General features: G+C 35.8%; 1 protein-coding gene across 3 annotated transcripts in view; it reads left to right on the top strand.

Moving 5' to 3' along the window:
* DCUN1D1 (defective in cullin neddylation 1 domain containing 1) overlaps positions 1-15045 on the top strand; it is a 31479-nt gene that overhangs the window by 5760 nt on the left and 10674 nt on the right. For all 3 annotated transcript variants that reach the window (XM_028101018.2, XM_028101017.2, XM_028101016.2), the window contains exons 2-4: positions 6485-6701; positions 7890-8058; positions 10276-10406. In XM_028101018.2, coding sequence (XP_027956819.1) covers positions 6527-6701; positions 7890-8058; positions 10276-10406 — 475 coding nt within the window. In that variant the 5' untranslated portion in view covers positions 6485-6526. The remainder of the gene's footprint in view (positions 1-6484; positions 6702-7889; positions 8059-10275; positions 10407-15045) is intronic.

Genomic DNA, 15045 nt, shown 5'->3' on the forward strand with positions numbered 1-15045 from the left:
AGTTTACAGTGGAAGTCATCTTTTGAATAATAATTCTTAAGGCGAGGAGAAGAAAATCCTTTAAATTTCCATCAACAGAATACTTTTTTTAATATATTAAAAAATTTTTTTAAATTTTAAGTAGGCTCCACACTCACCGTGGGGCTTGAACACACAACCCTGTCAAGAGTCTTGTGCTCTGCTGACTGAGCCAACCAGGCATCCCTGGGATACTTTTTTAAAACCTATGAGGAAAATCATATCGAACCAAACAAAATTGAGAAACATGGAAAACCAGTTTGAATCTTACAAGTATACTTTCTGTGATAATTTTTTTCAGGTGAATTGCTATTTCTAAAACATTGACTACAATAATTGTATAGTATAGTATAATTCCACATTCAATTTAGTGTTGGTACAACACCTCTTAAAGAAGAGTTTATCACTGAAAGTACAGGAGGTTTATGGAAGAATGATAAGAGGCACAGACCTAACCATAAATAATTATTCTAAACAGATTATAATTTAAAATAATAGAGTGGGTTTTTTTTGCTTAATATTTGAAATTGTACACATTTGCTTATATTTTGGGGGTATAACCTACACATGTGTTTGTATTTTCTCTGGGTTTCAAACCTTCTCATTGGAAAAGGAAATCCTGACTTTCAATACCCCGCCCCCCCCCGTTTTCCATCTCTACATTTAAAGCTATAGATTGTGGACAGCTCTAAAAATAGACTATGACATGACAGTACACACATTTTTCTTCCTGTTGAATTACTTTTCTTAAAAAAATACCCATCTCCATCTTCTCCCCTCCTTTTCTTCCCAAAAACCCTAAAAGGGAAGTTCCATCCTTAAATTAGCCTTCTATTTAGGTTGTGAGGGAATGCTTAATGGGTAATTTTTAGTCAGAATGCAGATTGTTTACATGAGATTGGGGAAGGGTCACTTGATCACTTAACTTTTCCATAAAAATAGGTGAAGAAATATTGCTCACACCCCCCCTTTTAACACATAATTAGTCAGTAGTTGCACTTTTGCCCTTCCTGTTTTCTCTTTCGCTTGACAATATGGAATAAATGGAAAGACTGCATACCCTGAAGCAAGGCACCAGGGTTTCATTCCTAGCTCTGCTACTTTTTGTATACGTCTATCTTTAGATAAATCGAGCTCTGGGGCTTGGTTTTCTCATTGGTAAAATGGAATCAATGATAACCACCTTGCAGGATTGTTAATAATTAAATACCTAGCACAGTGTTGGCACACAGTAGGAGCTCAAATGTTAGCTGCTAGTTTTCTGATTATGATTATTTTACTATTTGCATAAAATCTTTTTTTTTCCTCTGGAGTATTCTTTCCTTCATGGACTTGAAAGGAGGCCTTACTATGTGCTAAGTACAGTTCTAAGAGTTTAACCTGAATTAATTCCTGTAACCTTCACACCCTGTTTACAGATGAGGAAATTGAAGCACACAGAGATTAAGTAATTTTCCCAAAGTCACACAGCAATTAAGAGGCATAGGTAGGATTAAAATCCTGCCAATCTGGTTTGAGAATCTACACTAATCATATACTATCTCTCTGTGCAGGTAGAGTGGTAGAGGATTTCTAGGTTCTACCTAGATTCTTAGGCTGACTTTCCTGCTGAACTTTGCCCCTGGGTGAAAGTCTTCTCTCGGAGTGGGTAGTCTCATTAGTTGAATTGGTTTTTCTTCTCACTTTTGGCTTCAGACCTATAATCTTACCCGGACTCTCTGAGTGGTTTGGTATATTGGTAACGTTTGGATATTCTCTGCTGAATGATATGTATGTGATATGATACTATGTATCATATATGGAAAGTATGATTTTTCTGGACTTAAACTAGCTCTTCAAAGTTTCAGGTAAAGTTAAACTGTTAATCATATGGTAAACACATGAGAATCAATGTACAGAGCTTTTAGTGAGAATTGAGTGATCATTACAGTGTTTTGATTTTTTTTAAAAGATTTTATTTATTTGAGAGAGAGAGCATGAGAGGGAAGAGGGTCAGAGGGAGAAGCAGACTCCCTGCTGAGCAGGGAGTCCGATGCGGGACTCGATCCCGGGACTCCAGGATCATGACCTGAGCCGAAGGCAGTTGCTTAACCAACTGAGCCACCCAGGCGCCCAGTGTTTTGATTTTTAAAACATGGCCTTTTTTGAGCTAGATTCATCAAATCCTGAGAGAATTAGAATTGAGTTAGAAAATTAATTCCTTTAAAAGTGCAAAGACCTTAGTGTTTTTTTTTTTTTTTTTTTTGGAGTTCAGACTGAATTTGAAACTTAAGGGTGAGAAGATGAAAATTCAGAATAATATAAATAAGTAAATGTATCTTTAATTTTAATATTTTGCTTTAAAAAATATTGCCTATTGAAATTATTTCCATTTGGAATTATTAGGACTTAGTTGACTAGGAAATAATTTTCCATATTCATTATTTTTCTTGAGGGAAATACTTAAGAGGAATTTTTTTAACATTATGATCATTATTTTTAGTGTAGAGCCTAAGTCCCCATTCTTTTTTTTTTTTTTAAGATTTTATTTGTCAGAGAGCGAGCACAAGCCAGGGGAGCGGTAGGCAGAGGGAGAGGGAGGGAGAAACAGGCTCCCCACGAAGCAGGGAGCCCAACGCAGGACTGGATCCCAGGACCTTGGGATCATGACCGGAGCTGAAGGCAGATGCTCAACTAACTGAGCCACACAGGCATCGCAAGCTTTTCTAAGTCCCCATTCTTCTATCACAATAGACTTTATAGGTTCAATGGTAAAATGTACTTGACTCTATGATACTTGGCTACAACCAAAGTATTTTTTTCAGATAAACTATTTTACTTTTATATAATTTTTAAAACAATTTTATTTGAAAGTGAGCGAGAAAGCACGAATGGGGGGAGGGGCAGAGGGAGAAGCAGACTCCCCACTGATCAAGAAGCCGATCCCAGGACCCTGATCATGACTGGAGCTGAAGGGAGACGCTTAACTGACTGAGCCACCCAGGAGCCCCATAAACTATTATTTTAAATGTGATTCATAAATTTCTTGAGTGGAAAAAAAATTGCAGATATTCTAGATTTAAGTATTAAACAATACGTGTTGATGACCAGATTTTTTTATTTTGGAAAGATGAACAAATAAGTTTTTTTACTGTCCAGATTATAATAGTATCTCTAACTTTGGTGACCATATACAATTGTAATTAGCTTTCTGTTACAAAAGACAACACTTCTCTCCTTTTTTCCCTTCCTCTCACTCCCCTACTCTTCCTCTCTCCCCCTTCCTTTGGTACCCCCCCTTTTTTGCTAGAATTAAAAATAATATATTCTATATTTTATACATTTTACATATTTCAGTGCTGAATTAACTTGAAAATTTGTCACACATTTGAGTACTGAAGATTGTATTATCTGATCTTATTTAATGATTTAGTTTAAATAGGATTTATTTAAAAGGAACAAACTAAAAAATCTGAAAGTGAATGACATATACTTATTTGAGTGCTGAATCATTGTAGTTGTCACATGTTTTTGCTCTTAGGAAGATCCCCACTGCATTTGTAGTAGAAATAGAGAAAATCCATCTGTTTTTGTCTTCTACTTCAGTTTTCTATCCACCCTCTCATCCCCTGTAAATAATTTTTTGCTGGCTAGATATCCTTTTTCTCTTCCTTCAGTTGATAGAAATTTAAACCTTTGATGCCATACTCTTAAAATCAGAAAACCTTGCCTGATGTCCCCATGTAGCCTGGGAAAAGAGGGTGGGAGTGTTAGAGGTCTCCTAGAGGCGTGGGGAAGGGGCAACTCTATGTAGTACACTCCAGCTTTGCTCTAGGACAGCTTTTGAGACTACAGAGTTGAGTATATCCTCCCTAGTAGGGGAGCACGTGGTTAAGATTGATTCTAGGCACAGAGAGCTGACAGAAAAATGGTAAGAGTGCAGTATAAGTACAAGAAGGGGAGGGTACTTACCAGACTTTGCAGGAATGGGATTGCTTATTCTTGGCCTAGCAGAAACCCATCCTATCAATTCTGTGCCAGGTTTCACTCATTAGTCTTAATGGTGTTGGACGTGGGTGGCTACAGCCCTTTTCCTTAAAATATATTGATAATGCTGCATAACTGGAAACTTTAACCAGTTAAAATAGTTTAATTTATATATACATAGACATTATTTATTACATATACTTTTTTCAAATAAAATAATAGAGTTAAATTATTCATTTGTATAATTTTGTGACTAATTTGTGTGAGATGATTTTTTATCTTTGCTCCCCAGTTTTCTCATCTCTGGCACTGTGACAAGAGTCATTATAGACTGAACAGTGCTTTTGGCTTGCATAAGTGACTTAAGCTATATTTTTCCTTCCTCTTTTCAACAAAAATGATTCAAGTTTCAGGGAACAGAGCACTGGACGTAATATTGTATGATGAAACCCCAAATAATGCTGATTGTTTTTCTGTCTCCAACTTTTAGGGGAATGGGAAAAAGTTAATACAAAGAAGTTAATTCAGGCTGAATTAAAAAGTAATTTACAGGATGTAGCCTGTAATTGGTATATACTTCAGATTAATCTCCCAACACTTTTTACAACCTTATACAGTGGTCACTGATGATCATAGTGACCATCAGATACTTCTGTTCTTCAAAGAAAAATTAAAATGTATGTCAGTGTACTGTCTCTCTCAAGGGAAAAAGGTATACTAATTTAAAAATAGTATTTCGTAATACAGGTTGAAATCAAGGTGGCTTCCTTTCATTTAAAGAGTATATTAAAATAAGACCAGTATCTTCCTTGGCATTTGCTTTCTTTGTGGGTTTGTTGCAAGTGAATAATAAATCTGAGGAGCTATTTTTCAAAAGGGAAGAATCCTAGACATCTGAGAGATGTGTTGTATAATGTGATATGAGTTATCTGGTTTCCAGAGGTGGTAGAGTTATTTAGTGAGGTAACACGAGGTTAGTGAATTTGTAGTTTCTCAAGTTTAATGGAGAACAGAGGTTGAGATTTTAATCCGTAATCCTAGAAAATAACATATTTACAGAGAGAGAAGAGTGTGGCTGACAAATCAGACTCCAGGGCATAAACATTTTTCATACTGTAAGAGATAGGGTTGGTTTTCATATTTGATTTTGCATATTCTTATTTTTATTCTGTAATAGGTGGGGAAATATTTATATCTTTGGTAGTCTTTTTCTTGAAAATCTCAAAAGGCTTATAACTACATACAGCATGCAGTGTGGTTTGTGGAAACATTTCTAAGACGCAGATTCATGAGATCTTTCTGTTCTTGTCCCATTTCTACTAATAATAACCTGGGTGATTTTTGAACAGATTCCTTAACTTTCTGGGTCTTCTCATCTGTACAGTCAGGGGATTGAGGTTTGTGATCTGTCAGTTTGGGCTAGATCAAAGATGCTCGGGTTCTCAGATGTGTTGCTTAATCCACAGAACCGTTTCTGTCTATTAATGTGTGCCCTACTCATGTGCTTTTTTCTCCTTGCAGTAGTAGCTCAGCAAGAACCCAAGTACTTTGCTGAGAGATGGTGTTAGGACTTGGTAAGGGGAAGAATAATAGTGGGGAGGCTAAAATTGTGCACAGGAGACCAGGTTGGATGGGAAGAGAGGGAGAACATGGTCTTTGTTACTGGGAGAGTAGAGGGCCTAATTGCCCTGCTTTATTTTGCACAGGGTTCAGGTCAGATGAGAAATGAATCTGTGTCAACATAAGGCAAGTAAGAAGAGGTTATTACAGCAGAGAGCCTGTTTGGGGAGAGCCTCTGCTAGGCTCAGGCCAAGGGAAAGAGGTGATTCTTTCAAGGGAAAAAAAGAAGAATTCTATTAAAAATTACCTTCATTGGAAGGATCCAGGGTACTTGTTCATATTGCACTGCTTTCTATTTGAATGCAAATATGGGGAAATTCTATTAATAATTATCTTGGTTTCTGAACACCACCAGGAGATATGTAGGGTACTCATATTTCATTTCTTTTTCACATTTGGTAAAATAGCAAGAAAACAAGGGGTGGGGTTGGGAGAATTGTACCCTATATCCTTTATAATGGGTTTTAAGACTGCTACTGACACCTGTTAATCTCATTGTTCCCTGGGGTCATCGCCTCTTCTGGCTTCCTAGATAATGTCACTTCTTCACCACCACTCCTTACACGTCCCTTTAGAGCTTTGTGCTTGGTCAAGCACTTCCCTTTCTAGAGCCTTTATGTTACGTGCTCAGGATCCACTTTTAGGAGAAATGCAGGGTAGTTGAATTTCCTTTACCTTTTAATTTCTTCTGTAACATAATACCAAATTTTGTGTTTTACATTAAAAAATTTGTCTTCTGATTAATAGAACAAAAATAAGTCTTGACTTAAAATATTTTAATATTTTATGAGGAAAAAGTATTGCTAAGAATGATTAGTTAGCCATATAGATATAGTCATCTGATTTTACATAGTTTCAATTTATTTTCTGGTTTCAATAGAACAAGTTGAAATCATCGCAGAAGGATAAAGTTCGTCAGTTTATGATCTTCACACAATCTAGTGAAAAAACAGCAGTAAGTTGTCTGTCTCAAAATGACTGGAAGTTAGATGTTGCAACAGACAATTTTTTCCAAAATCCTGAACTTTATATACGAGAGAGTGTAAAAGGATCATTGGACAGGAAGAAGTTAGAACAGCTATACAATAGATACAAAGGTGAGTGCTTGTGACTTTAAATATTTTGAAGCAGGTTTTCCACAGTTACATGCTTATGGGAAATCAGGCATACATAGAACACAAATTGGGTGAATGTGTCCAGCGTAGCTCTGTAGATCTTAGAATTACTATCGGGAGATCTGAGAGGAATTCTTTCCCTCTTTTCACTAAAATTTCTTCTTAGCCTCTTTATTTCTTCCTCCCTTATCCTCCCCCTTTTTTCTTCCCCCAAGATCCAGTTTTAGAATAGTGACTGGGGGCCTGAATTTGTTTCCCCCCATTTTCATAAAATTCAGCTGAACTAATTTAAGGAAAACCTGCGTAATAATTTTAACAACCTTTAAAGAACTATGAGGTAATGCTTTAAAAATGTTAAACAACATATAATAGATGAATAAAGAAGAAGTTAATAGCTTCTCCCTCTTTATTCTCCTGAGGGAACCAATATTTAATAGCCTGGTGTGGATCCGTCCATATCTTTTATGTTTATGCAGAAATATATATACAGTTTCTTTCAAAATTTTTCCTGAAGTGGAATTACATTTTATGCTTAACTCATGCCCAGAAGCCAAAAGATATGCATGTTTTTTATTTCTAGAGATGTTAGCAAGCCACCTACAACAATGCACTGTATGAGTGCCTCTTTCTCCTTGTATTTGTCATTACTTTAAATTTTTGCCATCTGATGAGTAAATATATTGATAGTTGGGTTTTTTCTTTAATTTGAGCAACAGATGTTTATATTGTTGAGATTGGGATTGAATTGCAGAGTTATAGTTTTTCTGATACTAAGAAATGATTGCCATTATAAAATGAACTTTGCTGTAAGAAAACAAGAAATTCTGTTCATATGTTCAGAAAAAATCCTTTTTTCCTATATAGGAATGTCTGATTTTCTGAGTGTATATGAGTATGGGACATTTTTCACATGAATAAATAAAACTTAAAAATCAAGTGTCCATCTCCCCCCCCCCCCCCAATATCCTTCTGTTCATCTCAAGAATGCCATTTCAGGGACAAAGTGGCTTTAAATGTTATAGTGGGAAAATATGTTAGAGTATTACCATTTCATATTTCTGATCTGTTGTGAACATTTTTTAATGGAATTTAGAGCATTACTTTTTCCAGTTTTAGGCATAGCATAATAAAGTATGGCACTAATTTAATATTGCACTGTTGTTTTTAAAGATCCTCAAGATGAAAATAAAATTGGGATAGATGGTATACAGCAGTTCTGTGATGACCTGGCACTCGATCCCGCCAGCATCAGTGTGTTGATCATTGCATGGAAGTTCAGAGCAGCAACACAGTGCGAGTTTTCCAAACAAGAGTTCATGGACGGTATGACAGAGTTAGGGTGAGTATATACTTACCACAGGAAATTAGGTACATTACTATGAGAATTAACTGTGGAACTGAATTGTGTTTTGAATTTGTCAATGTCAATTTTTAAATTTACCAGCCTACAAACATTGGTATAAATAGAAATGGGCTAGTATGCTAGCTCCTTCCCATGTTACATAGTTTTCTGGGTTTGTCAAGGTTTCTGTGTAGTTTAGCCTATTCCACTTGCATTATGCTTTTATCATTCTCTAAGGAAGTTTCATTAATATTAAAATAAATTACTGTGCCTTAATATTTAACATGGATAAGTGAAATGAGCTTTAGTTTATTTCTCACTGTGTGGTTGTGAACTCTGAATTTATAAACAAACTCCTAGAATGTAAAATCTTAGAAGTTACTAATTGCTTTTTGTTCCACTTACACCTTGAATTGCTGATTAGCTAAATGTCATGAGATAAATAAGTTAAAAAGTCATGGGTAGAGATTTTACCTATGGCGTCTAGTTGTCTGAAGTTAATGAGAATATGAAAAAGTGTTCAGTCTATGGATAGGTAACGGGTTGCTGCCCTTTCTGTTTTTAGTGAGTGACAAGTAATAATAGCTAACAGTTGTTGAACATTCATTTTTATTTCAGGAACTGTGCTAAGTAAGTATTTCACCTACACAACAACTTTGTGAGAGAAGTAGTGTTCACCCAGAGATGAAGAAAGTGAGGTACAGAGAAATTATGGAATTAGGTAGGGTTAGAACCAGAATTTGAACCCAGGCATTCTGATTCTCGAGCCTGAGGGACATTGTAATCAGTCGGTCCAGAAAAGACACAAAAACCATGTCAGTAATTTGAACAGGGAAAATTTAAAAAGTGGTATTATGTAAAAGAGGTAAAAGAAAGTTCTAAGTATAACAGAAGTGGCAGATGCAGGAAGCTGCCATCACCCTTGTGGCCGTGGGAAGTGAGCAAGGAAGGAACGTAGAAATGAAAGACATCCCTGCAAGGCTGAGATTGAGGAGTTCCGAGGAGAGGGTGTGGCTGCGGCAGGAACGCGGGGCCTGCGGTGCTTGCTTTTGCTTGCCACTCTGGTAGAGAAGAAACTGGCTGGAGGCCACCTGGGGCCGGGCCATATGAGTTGTCACCCTTGGTGAACACTGCTGGGACCTCCCAGTGCACTGAAAAACCCTTGCTCTCTGCAGAAAACAGACTAGGAGAGGAGGGAAAGTTCCTTCTTCCTCTTCCAGCCTCTCATCGCCCTCTATTGGTAGAACCTAACAGTGAGCCAGCTGGTAAGAAAAACAGAGCCTCAGGATTGGTAGTTGACTGCAAATAGTCTCAAAGTGTAGGACAAAGAAGGGTAAGTTTAAAGTTGAGGAGCAGTAAATTAATAACTGGTCTAGACACTGTGTTCTGCTCCCAAGCCAGCCCTATCCTGAATTTGCTGGAATTTTCTGTACTAGGACAGGTTCCACTAGAACTTACTTTTTTTTCATTTGAAACTGAATTCATATAAAATGTAATGAACTTCCAATCTACAAACTAATGAGCTGGAAGGTGTTATGAAGACCATAGAAGGGAAATAAAAGCAGAAATGATTAGAGGAAAAACGGAATGCTAGTTTGTGGAATCTATAAAAAAGAGGATTTCTGCCTTCAGGCTATTATGTGGAAAGTAGGATGGGTACATAGACCCTTTCGGTTCCTTGGAAGTTGAATGCTTTGCAGATGTAGAAAAAGCTTAAATACTGATTTGAGAAAAGCAGTTAGAGATGGTAGGGGGTTCAGCTTATATTTATTATTATAATACTTTGTATAACAACACCTTTTCAAGGGGAATGCTTTCTCGCCTAAGCAAGAGACTATGCTTTCAGTTTGAGGGCTAGACTTGTGACTTGTTACCAGGTAAGGAGTATCTACTGCTGTTTAAACTGGTGATTGTTATGGTGATTACTATACATTGTATTCACTGTGGCTGACTTCTACAATTTGGGTGTGTTGATAGTCCAATGAATTACATAATTAAAAGTAATACTCCATTGCTTTTAAAAATGGTAATTCTGACATTTAACACTCCAGACCTTTACTTCCTCCAGCTAACCCCATACTTGTTTATGTAATGTAAAAATATAAAATTTCAACTGATTTTTTAAAAGTTCTATGAAATAAATATAAGCTATCAAAGTCCCTTAATTTATGGTGAAAAAGTTTATCTTTTATAAACTTTAATTTTACAATGTAGATGTGACAGCATAGAAAAACTAAAGGCCCAGATACCCAAGATGGAACAAGAATTGAAAGAACCAGGACGATTTAAGGATTTTTACCAGTTTACTTTTAATTTTGCAAAGAATCCAGGACAAAAAGGATTAGGTAAGAATTTTTTTAATTGGTGTTTGAAATATATTAAAATACATTGACAGTGTCACTTTTGTAATTGAAAGTTTTGTGTTTCGAGCATAAAGTCATCATGAAAATACCAGTTACTGAAAAAAAATGAGGACCTTTTAGTTAATCAGAAAATACATGTAGAATAATAAGGTTACCCTGAATGCCATATCTGAACCTCTGATTTTTTTTTTAAGAACTATAATACAGAAAATAAATAGTTGTTAAAATTTCACTGACATACATATGTACATTTATTTACTTGTTTATGTGTATAGGTATTTGTGTATATTTATTTATTATCTAGAAGATATTGTAGGATCATAGGACCATAAGTTATTTCACTGTGGGTCTGTAGAAATAGCATTGTAAGATTTCTGAGTCATAGAATGCCAAAGAAATCTATTCTTTTTGGCTATGATTAGTTTGGAAGCTATAAGAAAGAATAAAAATGAGGATTAACAAGTATAATCTTATCCAGAAATCTGTCCATAATCTTCCACTCTTAATAGTTTAGATCAATCAATTTGTGCTGTATGTAATATCCATACACTTGCTCTGGGGATGGCTAGGGGATATGGAAGTAAAAGCTACAGTGTAACTTACAGTTTACCTAGAAAGATTTGACAAAAGGCGGTAATACGTAATACATAACAATAAATGTGTATGAGGGTTTTAGAGTAAAATCAGGAATGGTTGGGAAATGCTTCCTGGGCAAGGTGAGATATGAACTGAAGGATATGGTATTTGACTCCACAAGGGAAGATAAAAGGTGCTTGAGAGGGTAGTTCTGAATGAATATCTGAAACTTCAGAAATAAGCTTGGCTTCTTTGTAGAAGAGAGAAAACGTTGATGTGATTTTAGTGGGAGTGCTTATTTGGAAATTAAGTTGGTGAGACATTGTAAGGCTTGACAACCACAGGCTTCCTTTAAAAACAGGGCAGAAAAGGTTTAAATTAGAATTTGTGGGCAGTAGGGATGCACTGAAGATTTTGATGATGGCAATATCCTCCATTTACTGTGTGCCTGGCAGTGTGCTAAGTACATAAACTGCTTCATTTCATGTTTAACAGTTTTATGAGTTACTCTATTTTTCATTCAATAATTCATCACCTGCCATGTGCCAGATACATAGTCATAGAGTGCTAGCCATTTTTCTTTCCTGATTTTGCAGATGAGGAAACCTTCATGTGCCTACAGGAAAGTTAGATAACTTACCCAGTGGAAGCGAGTTTGCTTTTGATTTTGAAGATAGTAGTTGGAGAGGCTAATAGGGGCCTCTTGCACTAATCCTTCTCTATATTTTAAGTTAGAGGGGAAAACACACTGAGGAAAGGATGATGTGAATAGGGATCAGATGAGGAAGTCGTTGAAAGCTAGTGAGGAGGGGGTAAGTGCACAACATTTGTATTGGAGATTTGCCCTGCCGAGTGACTGGACGTGATTGAACTGATTGAAGATATACAAGATATCTGTAAAGCAACATTAGAAATAATGAAGCCTCCTTTCCAGCTGATTCTTCAGTTTAGTTTGGATTTTCTTCTTGCAGTAAAATTCCTCATTTTGCAGGCAAAATAAGCTGGGATGGATGATACATTGGGTTAGTTTCTCTACTATCTGTGGCCATCAGTTAACTGGGCTATTTTTTTCTAGTTTCCTCCTTCCTTCCCACAAATAAAAACTGATTAAAATTTTTGAATTTATCTGTATACACTACAATAACTTTTTTTTGTGTTTAGAAATGTGCCAGAATATTTTGATAAGATTAAACAAAATGTTATGACTATAAAATGTTGATTTAAATGGGCTGAATCTGTTTTTTTAGTTATATCCCTTTCCTTTACTGAAGCAAAAAACTAATGATATTTTGGGTTTTGATAGTCAATCTTAGTTTTTATTATATGTGGTGAAAATAAAGCAAAATTAAATTTTTATTAGATAATGGACATATAACATAGTAAACTGGAATTTTGGATGATAGGGAAAATTGCAAAAAATTGTACAGAATTAGATTTAAAAATTTATTATCTAATGTAGAGTACTGAACTTAAAATTATATTGTTTAATGGATATAGAGTTTCTGTTTTGCAGGATGAAAAGAGTTCTAGAAATTGGTTGCACAACAGTGTGAATGTACCTAATACTAACTGAACTGTACAATTAAAAATGGTTAAGATGATACATTTTGTTACGTGTATTTAACCACAATTTTAAAATTGTTTTAAAAAAACCCATAGAATGTACAGCCCAGAGTGAGCCCTAATGTAAAATATGGACTTGAGTTAATAATAGTATATCCATATTGGCTCATCAGCTATAAGAAATATACCACCCTACTCAGTTGGTTAAGCGACTGCCTTCGGCTCAGGTCATGATCCTGGAGTCCCGGGATCGAGTCCCACATCGGGCTCCCTGCTCAGCAGGGAAGTCTGCTTCTCCCTCTGACCCTCTTCCCTCTCGTGCTATCTATCTCTCATTCTCTCTCTCTCTCTCAAATAAATAAATAAAATCTTTAAAAAAAAAAAAATACCACCCTAAAGTAAGATGTTAAAGATAGTGGAAACGGGGGTGGGGGGGTGGGGGGAGATGGGGAGGTATATGGGAACTGTCTGTACTTCTCGCTCAATTTTAAAACTAAAAAATTCTTAATTTTTTAAAAAAGAAAAAAAAATAGGAAGACAAATCCTAGTTTCTCCTTTTGTTTTGCCTTGGTGTTGGGTGTCAGGAAATGTAATGACTTGCTTAGTTGAAGAACTTAATTAAAAAGAAAACCGTTTTCTTGACAGCCGTTCTTAAGGGCGCACAGGGCTCTTAAATTACAGTATTTGGCAGACAAGAATTAGAAGATCATAGGAGAGGAGGTGAGGCCCAAAACAAATTGGCAAAGTGACGGTGACAGCACTATGGTTTATTTATAAATAGCTCTGCTAGTTATAGTGCAAGCTGGTGTTTTCCATATTTTCCCATTTTCTATAACTTGATTTCCTTTGACACCAGGATAGGGTGCTCCCACTATCACTTGTCTGCTTCAGTCACCTGGCATTTCTGATAGCCTTCTGAATCTTAAATTTGAAAGGGATTTCATAAGTTGTCTAACCTGTCCAAAGTAGCATCCATAGCTGATGCTCATTTAGTTTTTACTTTGGAACATCCAGGGATTGGACACACATTGTTTTAGGAAGTGGTCTGTTCTTAACACAGAATACTCCTACTTCTCATCACACAGTTCTTCCTAGTGAAGTGAGCGTCTTTGTCTTGCTAACTTCTACCACTGCTCTTATTTGTCCTCTTCCGCAGCATGGAGGAAGTCTGACCATCTAAATCTGCTGTCACTTACCCCCTTCTCTCTTTTTTTTTTCCCCAGGTCAGCATTCCAATTATTTTAACTGTTCTTCATTTGAGAAGACCTTTGTTATTCCTGTTACTGTCCCCTGCCAGGCACATTTCCAATTTCTCAGATTCTCTCAAAATAGAGCTCTTAAAGCAGAACATAATACTCCAGAAGGAGGCTGTTTAATGTAGAACGCCATGAGTCTGTTATTTTTTGTGACTGTTCATTCTATTTGGCCAAAAATTACATTTGTTCTTCAGCAACCATGCCATTTTTAGGACCATCCTGAACTTTTATTAGACTAAAGATCATAGGTTATTTTCTTGTGAACTGTGGTTCAGCTAGAATCTCATATCTGTGCAGTTGATTTAAAAAATTTTAAGATTATGTTAGACATTTACTTTAATATTTAGAAATAATTTTATAGAGTGTTTTTAAGGTGTATTTTCATCTATGTAATCCTACTTGTGCTAAGTAAAAAACCTATCATCCTCTTTATCATAAAGATGGAGAAATTCATGGGTAGAGAGGTTGACTTACTAAGGTCACGTAACTTTAGAGTTGGTAGAACTGGGACTCAGTCTCAGATCTTCTGGCTCCACATTCTGCATTTTTTTTATATTATGTTGTGCTAACATTTTTTTTCCTAAGTATTTCTAAGATAAATGAAGATATTTCTAAGTAAATGAAGACATTGGGAATAGGATTGTTAGTCACCATTCCATCCTCCCTAGTGAGTTGGCAACATTTTGTTTCCCTTAGGGACAGTATTTGGATCCAGTCTCAGTTCATTTCTGTGTTCATTCAGCACTCAGTTCATCACCTTTTATGAAATCCCATGTTGCCTTGTTGATTTTGTTTGACAGTGGGATTACCTCACATTTTTAATTTTACTATAGGGCTTAAGAATTCATTCTGCAAGTATCAGTTTTAGGCAATTCTGTTATTTGCTTGTCTCTTTTTCTCTATTTTCCTTCTATTTATTCTAACTATTGTTGCCACTTGTTACCTTCTTGTTGAATTTGCTCTCTTTTCCAATACTGCTTCAGAATCTATAATAATAATTTAAGAAATTATTAAAAATAAATAGTGATAGTAAGGACTCATATATTATTTACCAGGCACTGTTCGAAATGTTTTATGTCTATTAACTCATTGAATCCTTAGAGCAACCCTGTGAGAGTAGGTACTGTTATATTTATTTTAAACTGAATTATAGAGAGGTGAATTCACTTACCCAAGTTTCCTTAACTAGTGGTAGGGTTGGGATTTAAGAGGCTAACCTACTATTT

Source organism: Eumetopias jubatus, unplaced genomic scaffold (genome assembly GCF_037043125.1).
Source record: "Eumetopias jubatus isolate StellerSeaLion01/CBP00866 unplaced genomic scaffold, mEumJub1_p1.0 scaffold_1, whole genome shotgun sequence".
Classification (NCBI taxonomy): Eukaryota; Metazoa; Chordata; class Mammalia; order Carnivora; family Otariidae; genus Eumetopias; species Eumetopias jubatus.